Genomic DNA, 26,536 nt, shown 5'->3' with positions numbered 1-26,536 from the left:
ACATGGACAGAGGCAGACTGGAGTGAACAGGTCCCTTTCTGCCCTACACAAATATGTGCTGAAACCCCTTTTTGGAGGCAAAATGGGCATGAAATAAATGATTCTCAAATAGGATGGAGTATTGCATTTCACATGAATTTTTATTTTTCCTGTTAAAAAGTGAGAGTACATGGATGCTTCTTTAAAAAACAAGTTATTAAAGGTGGTCTTAGGACAGGCTTTGAAGAACAGAGAACAAGCAGACTTATTTCTGCTCTGCCACCACTGCCAGAAATGAAAGACAGCGGTGGCTGACTTCAGCGCTGCATGTGTTTCTTTTCCTGGCTTGCAAGACTACCTCTGGAGGAAAAACCTTTCTGTGCTTCTGTATGGCAGCAGGAGACCGCATGGCCCTGTTGTCACCGTCCCCATGCAGCATCCGAGCAAACCTTTGCCCTGGAGGCATCTCAGTGTGGACCTGCACACTGCTTTTGCACGGGGAGTTTAATAACATTGAATTTCTCATACGTTTTGAGGTAGGCTTTAAGGTCAAGAAGGAAACCTCTGTAATAAGATGCACTCTGGTTTCTGAAGGATACAGTTTCAGTTACCCCCTGCACATTTTAATTGTTTAATGGATTCCACACAGTCTCTTGCAAATGGCTTTACATGTGAAACTGATTACTGAATGCAAGAGGGAGTTTTTTTAATAAGTCTTTTCCTTTTGACCTACTCGTTGCTTACATTTCAGTTAATTTAATATGAAGAGCTTTGTTTTAGGTTTTTGTTCCTTCCCCGGGATGTGTTTCAGTAAATGTGACTGGGTTGAGATGCATCGTCGTTGTTACACAGAATGTTTTCAGTCCCCAGACCCGCTAATTAGGGCTGACGTAGATTAGCCAGGGGATTCAGTTAAGGTCTATGTTACCTGACACATGTCAGCAGGAGTCTGAGTATTGCCTGAATATGTTCCAGCTGAATAGAGTTAATACAAAACTCTTCTGGCTTGCTTTTTCCAAATACTGTAGGCAGCTTTTTATGAGTTAAAATACTTGTCAATTCAAAAAGCATAATGGTCTGGAAATCAATACCAATGTTGTCCAGCTCATAGTAATCAACTGTGAGGCTGAGCAGAAAGAGGTTTTTTGCTTCAGTTTGGTAACTGAAAGAAAAATAAAAATGTTTGGGCTCCCTTTTGGTGATGATGATGATGATTATTTCACTGAAGCTAAAGAAATCTAAATTAAAAAAAGTCACTTCAGATTGAGCCAAGCATTTTGGAAATGCCACAAGGCGGAGGGAGGATGCTGGTGTGGCACTTGTGGAGCTGGAGCATTTCCTCCTTGCCAGGAGAGGCTCACCTCCCCCAGCTTTCCCGCAGCTCCTCGCGGCTGGGAATGTCGGGGCTGCATGGTATTCAGGGAAAAGGTCTCTTATAACCTTGGTAGGAAAACACACCTAAGCGATTAGACAGCTGGGGTCTATTGTATTTCCTCCAGTTAATATGCAAGTATTTTACAGAGACTGAAGAAGAACCAAGAATTAAAACCAAGTTACTCCTTCAGGTGTTGTACTGAGTAAACAGCACGTTGGGCTTTAAATTCCACCTTTTGGCACGGGAGAGGACATGTTCACAATCAAAATGAATGCAAAAAGTTTAAAATAACAACAAAAAAATATTTGTACATGTCCTCTCCACATAGTTTTCTGCATTTAGTTCTCTTATCTCTTGCCTTTTGTTAATAGTTTCTGAAAGTGGTTTGGACAGTGAAATGATGGGTTTAGCAGACAAAAATCTTCATTTTGATACTTAGGAGGTGCCAGCCATTTTTCATAATGGTGAAAACAATTGAGAGGGGTCAACCTACATTGACAAATACTTTCAGCTGCCCTGAAATTGCATTTTCCAGGGAACAAATGATTAGCTAAAAACTTCCTAGTGAAATGTTGCCTCTGGTTCCCTCCCCTTTTGTGCACCAGTGGGATACAAGCCAGGCAACAGGAGCTTGTTCTCCATCTGGTGAAGTTTTAAAAAATTGTTTGGTCACGCACGCTCCAACCCAGGTACTGCAAGGCTCATTGCTGCTTAACCAGTTTGCAAGCGCCCAGGAGAGGATGATCTTTTACTTTCCTTTTACCCCAGACAGATAGAGGTCTTTTGGCTCCAGGGGTCCTGTCCTTCTCAGTGTCCTTGCTGATGGCCTCACCAGGGTGAGACTCCGTCAAGCCCTCCACATTTGTTTTCTCCAGGCTCGTCTTTCTGTGCTATGGTTTCTGTGCAATTTATTTATTTTTTTCACTCCAGCCTGGCAATGTAGGTCAGGGAGAGCTCTGTGGCTTTTAAACTCATATGGCAAGATTACTCTGTAAATCGGACTATGTTGACAGTAGAGCTTTTTCAACTGAAAATAAACAAAATGTTTATGGTTGATTTTTGCTGATATATGCCAGTAACTATTTATGTTACAGGTAGCAGTTGGTTCCCCCTTTCTGTGTCGATGCTAGGCTTGTGCATAGTTAGCAGTTACACAGGAGAGATGAGTGTTTGCTGAGCTCATCCAAGTATAGTTAGAATAAGGAAAATATTTATAACCCCCACTGGAAAGCTTCAACTGCTATATTGAATCCCAAGAGACCCACTTGAGTTACTGCAGAGTAACTCTTGCAGGAGGTGATAGGGCAATCAGGAGGCATTAAGCCAATGGATCAACTGCACGTCTAGTTAAAATCCAAGTCCAAACAATCTGTGTTCTCAAGAAAGCTGAGCAAGGGGGCTACTTTCTCTGTTGAAAAGCCTCCAAAATCGTGGAATAAGGTTTATTATTTTAGGTTAGGATTTAGCAAATGTGTGAGACTAATCAGTGTGCTGAGAATTGGACTGCTGTTTGAGAAATAGTATCCACTATTTTTTTCCTTTATCAGAGGGTAGTGCTTGTGAGCTGTTACCAGATCTCAGTTTTTACAGTATGAATTCTGTTGATGCACTTGGGATGCCAAAGCATTTGCTAATCATCACGTTTGACAGGTATTTCTGTAGCCGTTGTGCATGTGCAGCCATGGCTGTTATGCTTCCACGTATAACGACATGCTCCAGAGTATGTATTATTTCTCAGGTGCCCCCTTTTGCTGCTTTGCATTGCCATGAACAAAGTGCCCGCTTTTTTCCTAAGCATGCATACTGTGTAGCACACACGTCCGTACGCTTAGAGCTCACATGATGCAAGCGCTGGTGCGATCTCTGCTGCTGATGTAGAAGGCAAAATCCCTAATTTGGTTTGATGCCAGAATCGGGAATAGGTCACCAATCTTCTTACTGGGATTTAGCAGTCCTCTGGGTTTTTTTTAGATTAGTGCTGGCTTTTTAGGATTGCAAGCTCAAACGGCATTAAAGAAGGTTGCCCCTGATAAAAACTATGTCATGTTATACAATGTCATTGACACTTGCTGCAGGTATGTAACTGTAGCATAGACAGTGTTACATACTTATCTAAATGCTTGTATTAAATACTTAGGAGATAGGTGTCAGAAAAGGTTATTTTCTGGAATGGTGCTATATTTCAGTGTGCTATATTACAATAAATATTATCAATAAGCTGATAAATTGTATTACTACCATGATGGGAGAAAAAAAAAATTATCAGTCATCACTGTATGTCAAAATACCTTCTAGGCTACTAGAAGTTTTCTTACGTGGCGTTCATTTCGATGTGCAGAGCAGTTTGGGATAGAGTTCTAAATTAAAAAGCAGAGATAGGCAAAACACTATTGCAGTTTTTATTTCAAACTATTAGAATATATTAGTCATGTACTGGGATGTATATGCGGGTTCACACATAAAAACGTTAATAAAGAAATAGAACACTTGGAGAGGTTGTATTGGCGTGCAGCTTTCAGGAAAAGCATTTGCTTATATGAAATATACTTACATTGAAAAAAGAAGTTGTTTTAACACAGCTTTCTGAAATTGCCTACTTCTTAGTTCTTCCCACATTTGACTAAATTGTTTTTTCAGTAGATTGTGTTTGGAATTGTGACCTGGGACATTTCTAAATGCAGTTTACCATTGAAGTATGTAAAAGATTAAATGGTACTTCCTTTTGAGAACCAAAAAATGAATGTGTTTTGCTTTGAACCTTTTCTTTTCATTGCCTGTAGGGTTTTTTTTGCTACCCGAAAAGCTGGCAGAAAGGTCTTGTTCAGTATCTCCTACACATGCTGGTGAACTGCTTACAAACTGGATGAGAGTGTTATGTCCATCCAAGGGATACGTGCATCCTCATAGATGTTCATTTGTAATACTCTGCATATGCCAAACCTAAGATTTTTCCCTAAGAAACATAAAATAGTTGGATTTAAAAGACCAGATTAGTTAATTTCTTTTATCTTTAAACTTTTCTATGTTTGTCTGTGTGGGAGAGGGGAGTGGGGTATTTGTTGTTAGCTTTGTCGCTCTGTATATCTTACTGCTGTCTTTGGTGTACAATGTTGTACTGGTAACTTCAGCGAAGTTTTTGTTGCGTAGCAGAAGTGACTTTCTTTAAAATTTTTTGTATAATGCCTAGAACACCACTCTCAACACACTGAACTTCCAGATGAACTAAACGTTGATGTTTCTGGAACTGCCAGTGCCATTTTCAGCAAGCACAGCAGGGGATGTAGGGGCCTAAATTCCAGTAGTTGAGTCATGTTAGGCTTTTAAAAGCTCTCATTCTGCAAGTTATACTTGCTGATTTTCTGCCAATTAACACTCCAGGAAAGATTCTTCATCCTATTCTTCTTCCTGGATGCTCGCTACTTAGCTTCCTGCTGGGGACTTCAGTTGCAAAACGGTAGATTTGAAGAAATTCAGGGTTTCTTTTCTCTTCTGTCACCTTTCTCCTTCATCTTCTTTTCCCCATGCAGAAAAACTGTGGAGAAGTGTAAACAGCACAAGAGCAAATCCTTTGAAAACGCAAATTACGAATGTGTAGAAGTGAAATGAAGTTAAACTTCTTTGGAATGACTTCTTCCATTTATCTTCCTTGGGAAAAATAAACTTTATGCTATTTTTTTTTCATGTTCTAATCAAGATTTGTTCATAAAACGGATTCTCCCTATCTGGAAATTTTCTGGCCTGAAGTGCAATGATTAGCTTCTAGAATTTCTCAGTTCAGCCCTTCATATCTTGACCAGCTCAAATTCATTCAGAAAAAACACAGGAAATGTCATAGTATGTAGATTTTTATTTCATTCATAGATAAAAATGCGTTCCTTACCAGAATGACTGCATGAGTTTAGGACCTCTGATTGACTCTCCATAGATGAAGAGGTGCTGTGATGTGGTCACCAGCTCCTCTGCATTTGGAACCACACTGAACATTACTTACAGATTTGTATATGTTTGTGTGTGCACATATTATGTGCATTAAATTATGTGCATATTTGCCTATGCCTATTAAATTATGACATATATGTGACATTCAGATCCCTCCCCCAGAAATGAGGTTCTCAATACAAAAGTGATCTTGGAAGCTTGCATACACTTGATCACTTCAGCTTGCAAGTAATAACTATTTGCTCAAGTAATGGGTTTTTTTCTAGGATTGGGCCAATTTTTGTGTAAGTTGGGTAATTCATGAGGAAAGAATGAGAAAGCGTGTTGTCAGGAGCCTGGAATTCAGTGACTCGGAGACTCAGCTGGGCCAATTTGTGGGAAGAGAGTGCTCACTGTGGCAAGTACAAAGTATTCCTGACAAGCAGTTAATCATTTACACTTGTTAGTGTTGCAAGAATAATTGCAGAAGCTGCAAGGTGGGGAGGGAGAAGCTTCCCCTTGGGTACGCTAGTTCTTTGTTGTCATATACATTTTAACTTTTATGGGTGTTTCCCTTGCGTTTGCATGGAGGAGACCACTAGGTGGCCCATGCAGTGCAGAAACCAAAGTGTTGACCAAAGGAACTTGCAAAATGCAATTTAAATCGAAACAGTAAAGTGAGATAAAATCGGTGGTCTGGACACAATTGGAATCTTTTTCATCATGCACATGGCAAATGAAAAAATTAGCTAATACTTCCGCACCAGAAAGAACGGGGGGAAAGGAAGAGGTTAGTACAGCTGTGTGCCAAAATATGTTACAGCATGCAAGGCTAGAGCCAGCCCACACATTTATACAGTGCCATTGTTAAGATCCATTGGAAAGTGCAAATGCTAATTAGGAATGTGAACCAGATAACCTCAACATCAGTTAAAGTCCAATTATTCCTACCGGGATTTCATGTTACTAATCTGTTTGTCCTCCTTCCAGCGGTCATGCCCAACTAGAGTTATTACAGTAATTGTAGAGAGTTTTAACGCCAGGCTAGTGCTAGTGTGGCGTTGCTCCCTGGCAGCTTGACAGCTTTTCCGAGGAAAGTGGCAGTGTTGTGTTTGCATATGTATTCGTGCAGAAAGATATGTGCAAACTCTTTCCATTTAAAATCCAGGTCCACAGCTGTGATACTTGTTCGTCTTGCTGTGCTCCTTGACTGAACAGAAAGGGAGGTGAAGTTTCAATTCATTGGGGTGCCCTGACCTTGCAGTTCCTGCGCAGTAGAGATGATGGTCATTGCTGGCAAAAAGGAATCCCGTTACAGCTGTTTGGCTGTGGGACTCTTTCCCTCTTTGGCTTTTTCCTTGCCTGTAAAATTTGATCTGAATGTGATTTCTTGTAATTGCTTTCAAACGGGGGGGGGAGGGGCATACCTGCATGCTGCAGACAGCCCTTGCTCAGCGTTTTGCATCCACATGAGACTGCAGCATCAGATGCAAAAATAGAACCGCTCCAAAATGCGACACTTTGGAGGTTGCAATAGCTTTCATTTCTAGCTGAGAGGGCTGTTTTCTGCTCTTCAGCTCCTCATCCTAGTTCCCTATCAGTGAGAGGAAGGTAATCTGCTCATGAGTAAAAATAGAGTATGAGAGTAGGCTAAAACTCTACACTTTAATCGGGTACACGATGATTAACCCCTTAGCACCTGAGGAGGTGCAGGGGGAGCCCAGTATGACAGCTGTGCTGGTTGGAAGGACTGGCGAGGCCCCTGATTTGAGTAGGACAGTGGCCAGCACTGGGTCAGGCCAGCTGTGCCATTGCCTGGCCAATGTCTTGAAACCCTCTGAGAACAGAGGCTCCTCGGCCTTGCTGAGATACCAGTCCTGGTGTGGCATTGCCCCTGCAGGGAGAAATCTGTCAGGCAGAGGGTTGGATTTGGTCTGGAAGAAGCTGGAATGGTGACAGGTCCTCAGCCCATACACTTCTCTGCTGGAATAAAGCTAGGAAAGATGGCTGGTCTGGTAGGTTGGAGGTGACCCAGCAAGTGGAGGTGTGTGGTTCAGGGTGAGGGTGCATCAGAAGAGAGGCTCAGCCTGCATCACCAAGGTGGGTGCCAAAATGCCCCACAGGAAGGTTGCAAATGGTCGCGTTTCAGGGGCAGGGCAGGACTGCCAAACTTGGAGCCACAGCAGCTTGAAGGAAACATTTCTGAGAGATGGTGCCTCCCAGCATGGGACAGCCAAGCCTACGCTGTTGCTCAGAAGCAAAATTTGTCTCTTGGAGGTGGCAGTTCTGGATCCTGATAAACTTTCCTCTGGCACAACTAGTTTCTGGTTTGGGAAGTGCCGTCTAGCACATTACATTTGAAATCTTCCTGATCTCTTCCCTATATCTCACTAAATAGCAAAGAGGGTTCCTGGAGATTTCCTAGCATGTGCAGACAAGGAAGTTGCGGTCACCTCTTTCCATTAAATTGTTTGTTGCTCATTTCCCATGTAATTTTCCTTGTTGCTTGTGACAGTACAGTAACATATGGGTTTGGTAGCTTGATTGCTGCAATATAGGCTTTATTATTACCTGAGGGTCCTGATGGACAACAAGGTGAACAAGAGTCAACGATATCCCCTGGCAGCACAGAAGGTCAGTGCCCTCCTGGGCAGTGTTGCCAGCAGGTCAAGGGAGGTGATCCTTCCCCTCTACTCAGCTCCTGGATTGCTGGGTCCAGTTCTGGGCTCCCCAGTACAATGGAGACATGAACACACTGGAGAGAGTCCAGCGAAGGGCCACAAAGATAATGAAGGGCCTGGAGCATCTCTTTTATGATGAAAGCTGAGAGCTGGGACTGTTCAGCCTGGAGAAGAGAAGGCTCAGGGGGATCTTATATCTGATGGGAGGAGTAAAGAAGGCAGAGCTGGACTGTGCTCAGTGGTAGCCATTTGCCAGGACAAGAGGCAAGGGGTGCAAAGTGAAATATAGGAATTGCCACTTAAAAGGAAGGAAAAAAAAACGTTTTTACTATGAGGGTGGTCAAACACTGGCACAGGTTGCCTAGGGAGGCTGTGGAGTCTCCATCCTTGGACATATTCAAAACCCAAGTGGATACAATCCTGAGCAACCTGCTCTAGGTGGCCCTGCTTGAGCCAGGGGGGTGGACTAGGCAATCTCCAGAGGTGCCCACGAGCCTCAGCCAATCTGTGATTATATTAATGTGCAATACATGTTTTGTGGCTGAAGTGATAATGTATCTATAACAAAGGCTTGTGTTTTTTCACTTTAATAAAGTTTGTTTATCATAAGTTACAGCTTATGGGCTTAATTAATAAAGGAAAACTTTCTCACTATTTTTTTGCATTAAGAAATACCAGCCATGGTATCCAAATGTTCACCAGTGAGAATAATTGACTTTATAATAATCTTGTTATCCAGGCAGAGCTAAGATGGAAGTACTTAATTTTTTAGCTCCTCACTCTCAGTGATGTACAATGTGCTATCTTGGTCTGGTGATCTTGTAAGGGGATGGGGGTGTGATGGAGGGATATGGGCTGAAGAAGCTGGTGTGGAGAGGTTTGAGCATGGACTGTTTCTGGAAAAGCCAGTTAGGGGATGGCAGAGCCTTTCGTAGCCTTCGGCCTCCCGAGGAGGGAGAAGCTCAGCTCCAAAACCGAGGAGAAGCTGTCGAGGAGAGAGGCCACTTCCCCTCTCCCTTGCATGTGGGAATTGCTGGCAGGCGCAGGCTTGCCAAGTTCGCTGCTGCTGGCTCCTTTCACTGGGAGCTTGACCAGGAGGCTGTTTATTCCCATTCCAGCTTCGAGCGAGAGCCCTGACCTTTATAGAGCTGCAGGGAGGAGGCTGTGAAAAGCGTGAAGTTTTTCTCCTGGACTTTTGTACTCATCAATCTATGTTTTGCATTCTTTCTATTGTCTTGATTTCGCAAAGCTTAAGCAAAATGTCTCTTTTTCCACATCTGCACATTTCATTTTATCCCATTCATGCCTGAAAAATAGCTAAGAATATTTCTGGAGGAGACTCTTGCCATATTTACCTTTCAGAAAAACTCTTCATTTACAGGGCCAGTATTTTATAGCATGAAGTCTGATTTTTTTTTATTTTTTTTAATTCACATTTTTTGGACTGCTGAGAATTGGTTGGCATTTTTGGCATTAACTTGTGATCTACAGTAGCTAGCAGACTGTCAGTCTTTCATCGCCTTAGACTTGTCACCCCAAAATGGTGGAAAGCAAAGGTTTAGGATGGGTTGAGGAGCTGTATGAATTTGTAACTTGACCTTCTCTTCTCTTCCTCCCATTCTCTCCCTGCCAAAGCAATGGTATCCATGCCTTGTCTGGCATGCTTATTTGGGCACACAGTAAAATAAAAGCAATTAACAAGAGCATGGGAGGTCTGTTCAGTTGCTTTACTTATTTATTCCAGACTAAACCTCTTAACTTCCCATGGATTACGCAGCTTCCCCTCACTGTGTTTCTGTGCAACGATGTTTTAGAAAGAGAGTGTGCGTGCTCATGCCGTGTGGGTACAAAGCGGCGGTGCTGCATATACGCAGGTGCACGAGGATTTCGTTTGGTCTTTGCATTAGGAGGGCAACAGGGGTGGATCCATTGCTAGGCAGCCCCCATTCCCCAAATGATGGGAGCCCTCTAAATCCTGCTCCCACAGGTCAGCTCTGACCTGGGGAGAGGCACTCAGGGTTAGCGACGAGGCTGCAATGTGAGGCTCATCTGTCTGGACACTGATGGGTGTTTCTGTGGACAGTGAGAAGGAAAGTGGTCCTGGTAAGGCTTCCCCTCAGCCATCACCAGTTCACACCTGGTGTCTGGTGAAGAGAGGACCCTGACCAGGAAGGGCTGTCAGTTATACGTGGTATTTCTGATGTCATCTTGCAGCACCAGCAGGGTTTTCCCATATCCTGATGCAGCAGGAATTTTGTGGAAAGCGTCTGAGTACAACTTGGGGATCTTGGTACCGGAGGAGGAAGTACATTTTGTCATGGACAAGAAATGAGCCATGCAACTTATTCCAGGCTTGTCATACTTATTTTCACTTGCCCACAATGTGTAGCCAAACAAGAAATCCTGAGCACTGGGTTTTTATTGGTTTGTTGCTTTTTATTACAGCACAGCCCCACAGAACTGTTTCCTGCTATTCCCTATTAAAACACCGTACCTTGCAGCTGCTATCTACTATTTCTCAAAGCTGACATCTGTGTAGCTGCACAGATAGGCCGCATAAAACAGCTCCTGTGTTGGCCTTGTGTGACTCTTAAAATTAAGAGGACATTGAAGTATTGTAATTCAAATACATGTAAATGGTGCAGTGGTACAGACATAGTGTTTCCTAAAGCAGGTATCTTCTAGAGTTAACCTGCTTATTTCTCTCCATTCAGTATAACCACTTGGTTTGTTATCAGGTAGAAAAGCAAGAAATTTGACAAAATACAGCAGTGCTTGCTTATAGCAGAAATGTAGCTATTTTGGCTTGAAGTCTCTGAGTTGATTCCTCTCTGCACACCAACAGTGAGATCTTTTTTATCCGCCTGATCCTCTCCATGGAGGATCAGGTATAAACCCACTAACCTCTTACTATCGACTTCCAAGTTTGGGGCGTGAAGAATTAACTAAACATTTGTTTGACATTATAAAGGAGCTGGGGTATATTCATGCTTCCTACTACAGGGCAGAAAGCATGTGACAAGCAGAACAAGGCCTGAGAGCGGTTTGCTCAAATGATGCTGGAAGACACAGTAAATGAAGTTCAGCAGTACGCTTGCAATGCACTTCTGTGCCTGTTTTTTCTCAGCTGGAGAACACTTGTTAGACTCTATCAGCCACACTCTTCAGTTTCCCCATCGATAAAAACATAGAGGATATTTCCCTGCTTCCTTTCTAATATACCATCAGAGCCCCAGTAGAAATACCAAATTTAACATAAATTAGGTTACGCTGCACAACTCCCTCTATCATCTCTGGTAATGTTTTCACAGGGTTTTAGGCAGCAACCCTCAGTTCTTTTCTTTTTCTTTTCTCTTGGCTTGCTTACCACTTCCAAAATAGTTTGATCCCAGTGCTGGGTTCCACAGGTTTGTTGGCATAGTTGTGCCAGCTGGTATTGTGAAATATCCACCCCTCCAGCCAAGGCTGCCAGGCTGGCAGCTCTGTCGGTGGAGGCACGTAAATTCAGAGGCAGCATTCTCTCCTCTTTTGTGTCAGCCTCCTTCCTGCATTGTGTTTGAAGAAAGTAGTGTATTTCCAGTCTGCTTCAAGTCATGTGTATGCTACAGATAAAGAAAATGCAGCCCTGATGTCAACTAAAATATTTATGTATGCCTGTGTTTGAAATGAATTGGGCAGATTTTTTCCTTTAGCTGAGTTGCACTTAGGGAAGCAGATAGCGATGAAACAGTGGCCCAAATAATTTTGGGTTGTTTATAATAATGCATATCAAAATTGGCACATGTAGCTTATAAAGAGGACGTTTCTGTCTGTGTTTGGTTTTTCGGAGATTTTTTTCTCAATGTCACATATAACGCTGAGAACTAGGGTGATATGAATTTTTACCGTCCAATACGAGAGATACTACGAAGCTTCTGTTAAGGGCGCTGGCTGTTGACAGCGAGAGATCTTCTCATCTAACGTGTTAGCAGTAAAGAAGGTTAGTGGGACACTGGAAAGCTGCTTTCTTACGCAGCTGCATTCCCAGTGAGATACCAGGCTCTTTCAGTGATTTCAGTAGATGGTGTTATCACGTTTCCCCGTATATGAGACAAAAAAGGATCCTGGAATCAGTCCACATTGCTACCAAAGCAAGAAGTATCCCCATGTTTGGTTTTTCCTTCAGTGGATCGCCCCCCAGTCACAAATCTGATAGTCCATGACCAGGAATATTTTGTATGGTTGTTGATTGCTACTGTTGCACACCAAGAACGCTCGGGTTTGCTGAGATACCACCTCGGCGTGCATTTGTGAAAGAAGAGTTCTTCTCATTGAAACTTGAAACATGACACGTATTGACTTATTTTTAACTCCGCAAGAAGACCTGAACTTTTATGAAAAACAGATTTGCCCCATTCAGCAGATTCTTATGAAGCTCCAGGTCAATAGGTTTGAAAGATGGATGAGTTGAATTAAATCATTTTGGGGTTATTGATTTGAGGATTAACAGAAAAGGTGTTACTTTAACGCTTATATTACTTTATTTTGCAAACATGATTTTTATTTTTTTTTTTTTTTTTTCCTGTTCATTTCCCACAGAAACGCTCCAGAGGTCAAGTGCTATTCGACAAAGTGTGCGAGCATCTGAACCTTTTGGAAAAAGACTACTTCGGGCTAACATACAGAGACACAGAAAACCAAAAGGTAACCCACAAAACTGCAGCTGGCCTTTGGCATGTGGACATTAGAGCTCCCCGAGACACCCCCTCAGACAGTTGCAAACAGTCCGGAAGTTGTTTTTATCTTCCTTGCCAAGTTCCATAGATATAGCTTGAGCTATTGTTTTTTGTAACTCTACTTCTCAAGAGCATCCCCTGTGTTTTCCTGGCTTCCCTCTGTGCTGGCTGTTTATAACATGAAAGAAGTTAATCATATAGCTGCTTCTCTTTCTAGTATGATTTATTTCATTACTGCTGTAGATGAAAGTCAGATTTACATTCATAGATACACTACTAAACATATAATACTAAAATATGGCTTAATAATACTGTGGTTGGGATACAGATAGGCAGGAGTTGATTGACTGCTCCTGCTAACTGCTAAGATAAAGTAAGGCTTTAAGACTTGACTTACTTTATCTTAGTGTTATTGTTGATTTGGCTAAAGACATTAGTCTTCAGAAGCAGTTGGTAGCAATAGTGAATCACATTCTGCTTGTCTGCATCTCAACTTCAGTATTAAATAAGCTGTGTATTAACAGTGTCCAAGATGATCTAGTGTGCAGGTGATATAGATGTATTGTTTTGGACACGTTATGATGAAAGAGAGAGTATCAAAGGATAACTTAAAATATACTATGTGATTTTGTCATTTTAAGATAAATATTTTGAAAGAAACCAGTAACAAAACTTCTTAGCAATATGTGCAGTAGCCCAGCAGAGCTCACCAGGTGAAGGGTTTTTGTGCTTTGCATGGCCTGAAAGGTCTTCCTTAATGGAGCTGGAGCTATTACTACTTCTTTAGCTGTTTATGTCATGTGAGAATAACAGTTGTATTTTCTAGGCTTCCCTTTGTCTCAGTTATGTATGATACAAAAGAAATCAGTCTTTTTGTCTCTCTTTCCCCTTTCTTTACAGAATTCTAAATATGAGGATTTTGTTTCTGATTCAGAAAATCACTTAAGCAGACACTTGTTCCATGCCAGTGCAAGATAACACTTTAGCATATGCTTAGTTTTGAGTTGTGGTAAAGTTAGGCTGATGTTTAAGTGCATTTCCAGATAGGTGTGCTTTCCTGTACTGGAAAGAGAAGAATGTATTCATTATTAACAGGTGATTTAAAAGCACTAAACATTTATAGGTTGCCAGTTACTTTACAGAGCTAAACAGCTAAAAGAATGACTGCTTGCCACCACATTTATTGATCAATAACATGCATATTTTTAATGTCAAAGTACTTAGCAATTCACCTCCCTCCTCTGCCATATAACTTCCAGCCAGACGATATATGTGCCCACATCACGTGTCATCTTTGAAAATAGAAACCCTGATGCATCTTTAATTTCTTGGTATATAGCGTGCTTTTGTGCTCAGCAATAGCTGGAGCTCTTTAGGTTCAATGTTTTGCACCACAGACCGGGTTTGGACAGCTGCAAACTGGTTGTTTTTGTTGCATGGGGGGGGGATTCTTGTGTTCTGCTTGTTTGATATTTCTTTAGGTTTTTGGTTTTTTTTTCTCTGATACATTTGTTTTTCTTTCTTTGGAGAAAGTGGAACTTTCCTAGGGGAAGCGAACTTTTTGTTCAGGGCTCTGTGACACATTTTAAATATTAATTTGATTCTGTTAGAGGACAAGGCAGCGGTGGCACTAAGAGACCCCAAGCTGCTGCACACCTCTTCCAGAGGAATTTGATCTGCTCCTTGGCATCCATGGAGTAGTAACACATCACCGTGATAATTCCCCACCTCCTTGGCAGGAGTTTTGTCTCGCATAGTCACCGGGCTCTGCGCGGCGTGGATGGGGGCAGCCCCGGTGCTGTGGTTCTGCCGCTGGTTTCTGCCCGTGCTCCTTCTGCCCCCAGGCAGTGCCTCATGCCCACGCCGGGTTGCAAATGGGGAAGTGCCCTATGCCACACTGGCTTATCCTCTAGCAAGGCTTTTCAGCCCTTCCAGGATTAGAGCAAAAAACCAACCAACCAAATAAAAAAAAAAAAACCCTTCTTAACAAGTTTGTAGAAATTTAATCTTCCCAGAAGATACTCTGGAAAAAGATTTCTGTGCATTTATTTTACTAATTTCTATATTTTTTTTTATTCCAAACCATTTAGCCCCTCAGTGTCTGGGAAGGTTAATAAAAATCCTGCTTCTACCGAGGGCCACATCTTGGAAGTTAGTGTTATGCCTGCCTACTGCTGCTCCAGGGAGAAAGGGGTGGCAGACCTTCGCGTGTTCTAGCTTTGACTCATAGCACTGTTTTAAGAATAATGTTTATTGTGTTTTCTAATTCAAATTGAAAAAAGTAAACATTTTCTTTGCAGAATTGGTTGGACCCTGCCAAGGAAATCAAGAAGCAGATCCGAAGTAAGCTTGTTATCGTTTGTGTGTTTATTTCAGGGGGTCTGGAAAAATTTCATTCTGGTGTATCCGGACCCCAAAAATCTGCACAAAAAAGTCTCTTCCTGTAAACTGCCATCCGTCTTTGCAAAGACACCGGACCCCTGTGGCACTGAGCGAGGATGTGAGAGGCAGAGGGGGCTCCCCGGCACGCAAGCAGGGCGTCATGGGCACCAGGCGCCCATCACTGCCCAGCCCCTCTGATCCACTGGGCTTGTTCATAAACAGCTGGGGTAACTCACCGCTCTTGGGTCGACAGGCCCGTCCCACCGGGGTGCCCCCAGCACCAGAGGCTCGGCAGCCCCCTCTCCCCAGCCCCTCACCCCAGCCCCGCTGCCCGCAGGGTGAGGGGACAGGCAGGACGGGGCCATGGCCCCCTTCTCCATGCCTCCCCCCAGGAGAGCGCGCTCCCCCCAGGGTGACACAGCCTATTTCACAATCTTCTTTTTTGTCCCGAGTCTCTGGCAAAGGAATTGCCTGCATCTTTTAGGTATTTTACCCCATAATGAGTGCAGGCGGCTACTGAGGCTTGTAACACATGAACTTGCATTGCTGAAATCAACTTGACATTTGCAGAGATGCAAAAACCTGAAGTTTGACATTACGCAACATAACCTTAGGGACTAGGCCACATATATAAATTATTTCTTTGCGTTACTGATATCTATATCGTATCCAGGAATGCCTCTCATGCCCCATCCTGAAGTACTTCACTGATGCAAAGATAGCACTCTGTCTAAAATATCTTTCCTTCCTGCATTTCAAAAGCTTGAACTTTGCTCCTAAAATGACCATTCATTTCACAGAGAACCAGTCAATTTTCTGCTTCACATGAATATTTTAAAAAGCTCGGTTGTTAAATTTAGCTGTCTGCTATATTAGAAATTCAAAAACCTCTGGAAGGAAAAACTTGTCAAGACTGCCAGGCTTAAAATTTGACCTGCTTTTTTTTTTCCTCCCTCACTTTTTAAAATCGATGAAATATTTGTGTGTGTGACTTCTTTGGGCAGGAAAGCCTTAGTAGTTTTTTTGTTTCACCATTTTGTAAATGATCTCTTCTAGCACTTGTGCTTTCACAAGCAAATACATCTGGTAGTTCACATTTGTTGGGTCAGGCCCAGCAAATGAATCACTTCCCTCTCCAAGATTCAAAGGGTTAATTTACACTGGCTGGAAAATTTCCCCACTTACTATGGGCAATCACACCTTTCCACCAGTATTATTTTCATTAAAAGTAAGTGATCTGCAATAAAAAGTAATGAAAATCTGCCTTTTTTTTAATCTCTTGAGAAGATGAATCTGGAAGGGAAGGTGCTGTAGACCTCAATGAGTCAGGTTGGGCTGATGGTCAATACAAGTAAAGCAGCTTGGCTCCACACCACTGATTTGAAATGCATTTAGTATGTGCCTGAGCCATGAGATAGACAATGAAAGATTGTGACAGCGAGAGATTAACCGGGGTAGAAGAGTCTCGTCCTGGACTTCAGGCAGGGGACAGTTGTATTTGCAGAAGATGACAGCAATAATTTGCTTGCTCTGTACAATTCACCCTAGAAGTTTGGAACAGGACAACGGTGGAAAAGTAGGGCTGTTACCCATGACACTTTCAGACACATACAGATATATATATATATAATCCTGCTAAATGCTGGTTGAGTTGTACAACACTCAGATATCTGTGATTCCACTGCAGATCAGAGGGTTTTCATCCCAGTGGTTGAGAAATGAGGCTGTCGCCATGTGCGCAGTCCTTGTTCTCACCCCATTAGTTATAACCCACTAACTTGCACAGTGGTAGGTGGAAGTGAGAAGTGAAGGCCCTTACACTGATATCTTAACTGTCCATGCTATACGATAGGCTATATCATAGGTTTGATATGTTTTGTGTGTGCCAGAGGAATAGATTTTCACTCTGTGGCCCCTTCCCTCTGTCGTGGGGCCAGGTGTCAACCACAGGCTCCATTCCCACCTCGGGGCAGGTCCACTCCCCGGTGGGACCATGCCCCGTCCTCACTGCCAGCTTGATCTTCCTTCCACCAGTTGTCATGGCCCCAGAGAGTGGAAAAGTTCCTAAAATCAAGGAGCCCAAAAGTCTCACCAAGAGCTGATGGTAAATGTCAAAAGTCTTCTTGCACATTGAGCCTGTTTTCTCAGGTGTGTGGATGAGCAAAGTGGATAGGGCTTTGCACGGGATGAAATTTCCTTGTTGTCTCTAAATAAATACTTCCAAACACCCAATTAGGACAACCATGCAGTATTTCCAGGCAAGCAGACCTGTCCAGCACATAAGCTATCTTACCAGAGAGTGCACCAGATACACCTTCTAACCCCATACTCTTAAGGAGGTACCTAGACACAAGGTGTCCCTGAATTGAAGATCATGGGGAAACCCTACCTGTCAGGTTTATAAGGAAGAGTCCCATTTTTTGCAGTGTTCACAAGCATTTCCTCATTACATGGCCAATACGGACTTTTCAAGAGATATCTATTTGTTTCTAGTTAGATTTGTACGGCGACATCAATGTGTTTCAGAAAACAGAAGTGTCATTACTTTGGCTTTGGTTTCTTGACTACAGAAATACTGTAATTTATGGGGTAGAAGTACATATAAGAGGTATATCCCACAACAGAGGTCTCGGTAAAAAGTCTTGTTACTGAAAAATCACTGTGTTGCTTGTAAGAACACTGTGGTTTGGGGTTTTCTTACTGCTTTTTATTTGCGTTCAAGACATGCACTAGTATAACCTGTCCCTTTTTTCAGAATAGCATTTATATTTACATACTATGTTCAACTCTTTCTTGTTTTTAGTCTCAGTATTCTTTCTTTACAACATTTAAAGCTAATGCTCCAAAAAAAAATTTCACGAACTGTGGTGCGCAAACTAGTATCCATCCCATGGGTCACCTAAACTTACTGAAATAACTAAATAAGAGTTCTCCAGTGTTATGTACTGTTTTTCAGTCATGCTCTCAGTGTTTGTCCTTGCAGTTTTGTCTGCACAATAATTTATGTCTGCTGGAGACAGAAGCTATGTGCTGAGACAGCACTCTGAGAGGATGCTGTGAGCTGGTTTGGGTAGCCCACTCCGGAGCCCATTCGTACTCCGGCTTGCAGTGTTTCTAGCGCCTCTGTATTTCGGGTTATTGGTTTTTAAAGCTTGTATAGGCTGTGTTTTCAGATGGTTAATTCCAGTAAACATTGTTTTCAGACTGAGGGGTTTTTTTAGTGTTAGTAATAAACTACTGCTCCCTTAGGGTCCTTGCTTCAGTGGAAATCTTACTAAATAAGAAAAGAGCTGTAAAATCTGATCTAATACTGTAATTGCGAGAGGGAAAAGTAGTTTCTTCAGAACAATGTATGGGAAAAAGATACTGTATCCTGTTCTTACGAATTGCTTGGCTGGGGTATTTTTAAGTCTGCTGGTAATCGAACAGCTTGAGCATCTCTGTTTGCATTTACAGTGTACTTTCAGTCAATCTGTGTTCTTTTCCAGGTGGTGCTTGGCAGTTTGCATTTAATGTGAAATTCTACCCTCCAGACCCTGCCCAGCTATCTGAAGATATTACCAGGTGTTTAAAACATTAAATACTTTCTAGAAGGGGCTTAAAAGCTGTTCGTAGTAGCGCTTACACTCTGATTATCCAAGAAAAGGAATGTTTTGTATTTCCATTGGCTTCCTTTCTCTTATGAGCTTATGGAAAACATGCAATGCTTTGGCAGAAAAGACACTGTGAACAGAGTCTGTCCTTTGAGCTAAGATGACTTTTGTATAATTTAACCCTAAAACCCAGCTTTTCCGATATACAAATTCCTGAGAGTTGATTTTAATTTTCACAAAGATGCCCAATGCCCATTTTTGCCAGTGGTAAGAATTTGTTATTGTAAGGGAAATCATAACTATGAAAGGGAAGAAGTGGGATGAGAATAAGCATCTGTGTAAATTTTGTATCTCATTTGACAAGGTAAGCAACTGATGTGCATGGTATAGAGAATATGGTGGTAATGAATGACTGCCCCCTGCTATCAAAGTCACTTAGGTCTGCAATCTGTACCTCTGCTCTCTGGTTTTGTATTCGGATTGCAACCACAACCGAAAAAAACCTCTCACCTCGTTGCCTTCTTGGTATAAGGCAGGACAACTTCTGAGCCATGATGAGTTTTGTACCATCAGCAAACTGTTCCCTAGCCTGTTGCAGCATTTTGCAACCTGTGGATATTTTTAACCTTCATTGCTTTGTAGACTATTTGTTGCTTTTAAGGTAGCATGAAGCATTTGGCTTAGATCAGAGGTCCCATGTGCTAGGCACTGTGCAGAAAGACAGTGTACAAAGAGTTCACGCTTCAATAGAGGTCTTCCAAAAGAAACAATTTTTTTCTCCTTAAATAAAAGAATTATCAGGTAGCTATATATCTTAGTGGTTTATGATGGAAACCTGGTATGTTTAATGGGTAATTCTCCATCTAGGTCACTAAACAAAGTAATAACCCGTTTTGTTAAGAGATCCTATGTTGCTACCCATAATTTAGGCAAGGTTTTGGGGTTGGGTTATTTTTCAAAATTATTATTAACCTTTTTAATGCCTGAAAAACTTCGGGCTTGGGAGTTGTCTGCAAATTAGTAGAAGAACCAAGGCCTCTTGCCGGTGCTTCAATGGTGCTCCTTTGGGAGCAGCAGTGGAGGAGCACTTTCTGAGCCACCTTGGTGCTCCGTTGCAGGTACTACCTCTGCTTGCAGCTGAGAGATGACATTGTGTCAGGTCGACTGCCCTGCTCGTTCGTCACGCTGGCCCTGCTAGGCTCCTACACCGTACAGTCAGAGCTCGGCGACTATGACCCTGACGAGTACGGCAGCGACTACATCAGTGAATTTCGCTTTGCACCAAATCACACTAAAGAGCTGGAGGATAAAGTGATCGAGCTGCACAAAAGCCACAGGTAGGCAGAGGGCATCAGTGGGGGCTGTAGCCTGCCTTCAGGTACCATCCTGGTGCATGAGGAAATGTTAAAATGTGCTGCGGTATACTTAATATTTTTTGGACAAGACTCCTCTCTGTGTCTTCAGTTAGAGAAGAGCTTTGCAGCATGAGAGATAACAGGGTCTGCACTGGAGTTCTGGCTCTGGTAGGTACCCAGCGACCTAAGGGGTACGGCTGTAGTTCTGACAGGCTGAAAAAGTTTTCCAGCTGCTGGATTTTTATTTTGGATTCTCTTTCCTTAACGTTGATGCTAGAATTGGTTGCTTTTCCTCAGGGGAATGACACCTGCAGAGGCTGAGATGCATTTCCTGGAGAATGCCAAAAAACTGTCAATGTATGGAGTAGATCTCCATCATGCCAAGGTAGGTACTCTAGTTATTTCACCAGTCATCTTTCTCCTGTGCCTTAGTACTTGAATCTGCATGGAGGCCCTGATTTATTTTTTCTCGTTGTTTTGAGACAGGCATTTTGTGGGATAAATCATGTGTCAGCATGAGGAAAGGTGACTCATGGGATAAGCATAAATATATTTCGTAACTCTAACATAACTTAGCCTGTAGATTCAAAGATGTTGCACATCAGCCTTTCTTGTTGATTAAACAACCAAATCCTTTGGGAAAATATTGTATGGACGGAGTAATGAGGAAGCATGGTAGAAGCTGTCCAGAGAGTGTTCAGTTGTCATTTCATTCAGCTACATTTTCCAATTTAATAAGGCCAACTATGGTATCTAAACTAGATAAACAGATCATTTCTAACACTGGAGAGAACTTCTAAGCAATTATTTAGCCGTGCTGGAAACCTAATCGGATAGTAATGGGGAGACAGTGGCTTGTCTCTCTTCTGAAGTATGGTTGTTGCAGTTGACTGGAAGGGCAGTAATTCTGCTGGAAACATTCTCCCATGTTGAAGTAGTTTCTCTAATCATCGGCAGGTTAAGTTATGAATAAAACATGGTCATTCTTATTGTGTCTTAGGAGAGCCACCTACCAGCTTTGTGTTGGTTGTCTGTTTTTTTATGGGTTTTTTCCAAGTAAATAATTACTGTTTTTCTCTTCACTCTTCAAAGTAAGGCTAATGGATTTTAACATCTTTGAGGTTAGCAAGCATCCTTGGCAAGTGAGTGCTGAACAAAGAATCCTGAGCTGTGGAGAGCGCTGCATTTTCTGTAAAGGTCAAATTATTGTGAGCCTGGTTTTGTGCTGCAGCAGATCCTTTCAAGAACCGAGATAAATTTGCAGCTCGGATCTTGAAAGGGCCTGCAACCATGTCCCTGGGGCATTTTGTAGGAGCTGTGCATGTGTGTTCCAGAATTCAAGGCAATCTTTTGTGTTCTGTTAATTGCCTTTACTGCAAATGAAGAATTGGGGTATGGCTCAATGGGCAGCACTCTACCAGGAGGCATGCCACTGCCTTCCCTGTGTCTTGCAGATAGGCACAAAATCTTGAGGCACATTTGGAGCAGAGAGAGAAATGGATTGGCAAATGTCACTCAGTAGCTTTTTTCCAATATCCTTTGTCCAATACAAAGAAATCTGCAAAACAGCAACAAAGTAAGTTCCTGTTCTAAATACATTACAGGCTTTGTTACTGAAAATTTTACATAGCATAGCATTAAGGCCCAAGTATTTTTTTCACAATATTGGAGAAAGGCTGTGAAATTTAAGATAGGATATCCTGAGATAGCCTTTTTTTTTTTTTTTTTTAACTTCCCTAAAAAATATTACTGTCCAGTTTTACTCTTCTGTTTTTCATATGGAAAGATGCAGAGCAAGGGAAGTTGGTAGGCAAGCCGATCTCTCTCTAAAGTGAAGTTCTGAATTTGAAGAGCTGCTGTGGTAACCAAATTGGGTCTGTCCATGGGTTAAGAAACCCAACAGTAAACTTGGAAACTGAGCTGAAGGTGGGAAAAGTAGACTCTGTGTGAGAAGTAATGTTTTGTTTTAATTAGGTCTGCCAGTGAGATCAGATGGTATCAGGCAAGGGGACAAGTGTCTCCGTGGATGCCTTTTTGAAGTCATGCCGTGGCAGATGTCTCTATGTCAATGTCAGTTCATTAAAGCTGTGCCAGTATCTTAGGTATTCAACAGATGCCGGACTCACCAGCTGCTGTTAAAACTAGTTCTCAGTTATCCAACACAAGGCTACCGTAAAAAATGTGTTCAAGTAGACAGATTTGTCCTCTGGGCTGTCACTGCTCTGGTAAAGCCCCCCCATTGGTATGCAGAGCTGCAGGGATGTGCAGCTCAGCGTCTCGTGCTTCGGACATTACAGCTAACAGTTTTCTGTTCCATGCAACCGCATCGCTCCTGAAAAAAGCCAAATTATTTTATTCAGGTTTCATTTTACACCAATAGTATCCCACTGAAAAGCAGTCTCTGACACCAACAAGTAACAGAAACCTGAATGGACTTAGATCTGCTGCAAAGGTGGGGATGACGGAAGAAGGCATTTCTCAACAAGTTTTTGAGAAAGTGTATCAAAAGAAGGAGCCCCTTGCACCTGCAGCTATGTGCCATATGTGAGCATGTGTGCATTTCAGGCGTTCACCAGGCAGTGGGATTACTGGCAATGAGACTTTGGGGTTTTTTTGTTTGTATACTCTGTATTTAGATGTTACTCTTTGCTTAGGAAACTGTGAGGGTGAAGTCCACTGCAAAAAATTAGCTTTGTCTTTTCTGTAGTACCTGACAGTGATACCAGATGAGAGCTTTTATTTAGAAAAAATCTACCTTTAAGGGGTGATACCATCATTGTTGGATCATACATCCTCTATTGGTGTGTTTTCTAACACTGGAGTGACTTTGTGGCACTAGTTCTATGTTGCATCTCCTCTGATTTTAAAACAATTTTTTTTGTATTTCAAGCTGTGCCGTAGCCTTTCCATCGTGACTGACCATGCATGACTTTGTGTTCATCTTAAAATGTAATCAGATTTTCACTCTGTGCCTTAAAGATGGCTTGTTGGGAAAACCAGAGGAAATTGATGAATTCATTTCATGATTATCACAGGGTGACATCTTCATAGCTTCTGTTGTCAGACTTTTTTAACGTTAAGTTATTTTAAAATAATTACCGAAGAATTCGGTGCTTTAAGGTGGATCCTTCTTTTCTCCAGCAGTATTAGTGGTTAGCTAAATGAAAAAAACAGAATTATATAGGCTAGTGGTGATAGCAAACAGTGAAGATTTGGTTTAGACTATTTGAAGGCTTCTAAAGGAAAGAGAAATGTATACTTCTTACTTAAAAAACCACGTAGTTATGGGTATATTCTGATAAGATTGTGGCCAAATCTTTTGTCGAGCTAACATGTTTGACCTACAGCTTCCCTATCAAATATGGGTTATAGCACAGGCACAGTCGCACACTTCCAACTGTCTGCCTGCTGGTCATTTCAAAGTGAAAATACTGAGCATAGGAACGACAGTGTTAAAGAAACTAGCAAACCAACTAAAGCCAAGACAAGCAAACTACAGAAGAAAAATCTGTCTAAGGATTCACAAGACTTAGTCATGGAGATGAGTGATGCTGGGAGAAGTAAATTTGTATGCTGTCCTACTTAACTTTCAATCTGGTATTTATGCTAATAACACTTTTTCATTATGCTAATCAAATTTTGCTATATGGCTAATGTCATTCTTCTAATAACATCTAAAATTTACCCCCTCCTTTTGGAGCCTTTCTAAAATACAAGGAAGCATTCCCAACTCTCAGTTTCTCTCACCCTGCCCAACCTTACTATTACTTGCATGAATGCCATCAATGAGTAGGGTACCTTTCAGAAATCAGGTCACTACAGCTGATGCATTAAAAAGACGTAGCTGAGATAGACACACAGTATACAAGAATCTGTAGTACTGTGGGATGTGAGGAGAGAAATATTCAACAAGCATTGTTTGCTTTTTCAGGATTCTGAAGGAGTGGAAATCATGCTAGGAGTTTGTGCAAGTGGTCTCTTAATATATCGAGACAGACTCAGAATAAATAGATTTGCCTGGCCAAAGGTTCTGAAGATTTCCTACAAGAGGAACAACTTCTACATCAAAATCCGGCCAGGGGAGGTAAGGGCATCCTGACACTCTTTAATGAATGAACCTTTTCAAAAAACCCATGTTCTCATTGATTTGTTGATTTGTCATGTCTTACAAGCCTTTAACATTCCTTTGCATTTGTATTTTTAATTTGTGCTGATTTTCTTAGGAAAGATTAGGTAAATACTTTATTTAAAATACAGGTAAAATCTTCTTTGGTGTTTTCTGTTTACATCCATGAACTAACATGAAGAATAAATATGGCCATCTGCATGTATAAAGCTCATCCGTATTATGAATACTTCGGGAATTTAAGTAACATATCACTTATTCATGGAGTGCTCGTTATCCACCATCACGTTGTATATTAAATTAGCGTCTGTTCATCTTACCACCAAGAGATGTTGACAGGCCATACCAAATTTTATAAGCATATCAGACTAGTACATTTGGAGTTGGAGCAGAAATCCAGAGGCTGATAAAAATGGAGTCAAGCATCCATCATTCAGCACTTCTGGTAGCTACAGGCATTAGCCCACCCAGGCCCACAGGAGCTTATCTTCTGGCTCTGGAGAAGGAGATGTGAAATCTCGTACAGTGAGTGCCCTCTCGTGGCTCCACCGGATGCACAGCAAATACCTACCTCACGGGCTGAGCATGCCTTAACCCAGGAATAAGACAATAAATCTTAGGAAAAATCCCAGAAGGAGTTCAGGATCGTCACAGGCAAAGGAGTGTCTCCATTTTAAGTGCCGGTACAATAATTGGTCTGTGATAGATGAAAAACCCATGTACGTTTTAGAGGGTGGAGCTGTATAGCAGGGCAGAAATCACCTGGACGAGGCATTTCTCCCTTAATGCAGTATGACAGTTGGGAGTCCTGAGCCAATGTCTCCAGTACTGACTTTGTAAGTGACCTGGGAAATCTGCTGGGGCCCCCCCCCAGCCCCAGGGCCCAAGCCTTTCCTAGAGTCCTAAACCAAAATCCACAAACCTGCATCTCCTCCTGCCTGTCAGCAGACACAGTTTTAGTAACCAAATTCCCAGTCTTGAGTTTGGTTTAAAAAAACCCAAACGTATAGCCACTGATGTTCCCAGTGCCTGCACTCCAGCTCCCCACCACTGAAGCCCTACTGAGCTCTGCTGGTCTTGCTTTGTAGCGTCCTGTGAGCAGGTCATGGTTCCTTATGCAAAATAATCAATGCAGTCTCTTTCCAAATCACATTTGATGATAGTGTGATTCACCATCCCATGTGTTGCTTATATCATCTTTATTGTTTTGCTGTTTCCTGCCTTGTTTCTCTCTGTCAGCTCCCCGTAGGGATCCAGGCTTCCTTACAAGTGCCCTTCTGCCTACCTTACTCCGATCACAGCAACACTATTTCACCTACTCAGCTATCTGCATGCGGCCGTCAACATGTTACAGCGGTTGTAGCTGGCACAGCTTTTGCGTCTGGAATATAAAAATCTGCAGCACAAGCTAGAAACATCCCTTAGTATCCCCAGCCAACTCTTTTCAATTACCTGTCTTTTCCTCATCCTCCCCAGGAGATAAATTAGCTAAAAACACTGTGATTTACTAACTGTAGTTCTTTCACTGTAAATCTCCTTAATCTAAGGCTGTGTGAGACCAGATCAGTCCCTGGGGACTATTGCTCTCCTCCAGGTTATTATCCGGCTTCCCACTGTTGTTTAAACTGGTGAAGTTAGAACAACAGGGTTAAAACACTTAAATGATGTTTTTCTCAGAAGTCTCCCAAGTCTTAACTGATCTCTTTGTTGCTATAGGGCATAAAACATCACTGTCACCATCAAAAACCTCTTGCTCATTATCTGGGTTTCCCCCCAAAAACGATCCTCAGAGGTTGCCGTTGATTATCACTCGCAGCTTCCTTCACAGGCAGTAGTCTGTAGAATATGTATTTATGTGGTTATATACATGAGCATATACATTCACCCCTGCAATGAGATGATATAGGTGGAGGAAATGAAGATGAACCTGTGTACACTGTCTAAAAATAGATGCACAGCATCAAATACATACTTTTTCTTTTTTCCTACCTAGTTTGAGCAGTTTGAAAGCACTATTGGGTTTAAGTTGCCAAATCATCGTGCTGCAAAGCGCTTATGGAAAGTGTGTGTTGAGCACCATACATTTTTCAGGTATGTGGATTTCTTTTCCTAAAGTTGTGATATAAAATGGAACAGGAAAGACCAATTCTGTCAGCAGAGACAAAACCCTTCAAATCAAATTGTCTTTTTGATCATGAGGTATCTCTGAGCAGACAAGGGAAGGTTGTTGCTTCTTCAAAATTCAAACTGTTTCACCCGTATTATTCATACTATTTCAGATAGATACTGAATGTTTAAAATCACCATATGGTCCCAATTAATCATTTTGCTTTATCTGTGCCATGATATTATCAGCCACTATAATTAGAGACGAAGGACTCTGCTGCGCTTCTGCACATACGCCTGTATAGG

General features: G+C 42.0%; 1 protein-coding gene across 32 annotated transcripts in view; it reads left to right on the top strand.

Annotated features, from left to right (window-relative positions):
* The window catches only part of EPB41L3 (erythrocyte membrane protein band 4.1 like 3), a 143,661-nt gene that overhangs the window by 88,233 nt on the left and 28,892 nt on the right, over positions 1–26,536 (top strand). For all 32 annotated transcript variants that reach the window (XM_030011277.1, XM_030011276.1, XM_030011278.2 and 29 more), the window contains 7 exons: positions 12,532–12,636; positions 14,969–15,011; positions 18,539–18,614; positions 19,762–19,980; positions 20,296–20,383; positions 23,930–24,082; positions 26,118–26,215. In XM_030011277.1, coding sequence (XP_029867137.1) covers positions 12,532–12,636; positions 14,969–15,011; positions 18,539–18,614; positions 19,762–19,980; positions 20,296–20,383; positions 23,930–24,082; positions 26,118–26,215 — 782 coding nt within the window. The remainder of the gene's footprint in view (positions 1–12,531; positions 12,637–14,968; positions 15,012–18,538; positions 18,615–19,761; positions 19,981–20,295; positions 20,384–23,929; positions 24,083–26,117; positions 26,216–26,536) is intronic.

This window comes from Aquila chrysaetos, chromosome 4 (genome assembly GCF_900496995.4).
Source record: "Aquila chrysaetos chrysaetos chromosome 4, bAquChr1.4, whole genome shotgun sequence".
NCBI lineage: Eukaryota > Metazoa > Chordata > Aves > Accipitriformes > Accipitridae > Aquila > Aquila chrysaetos.
The sequence above is the reverse complement of the archived record's forward strand: the minus strand, read 5'-3'. Positions and strand labels throughout refer to the sequence as shown.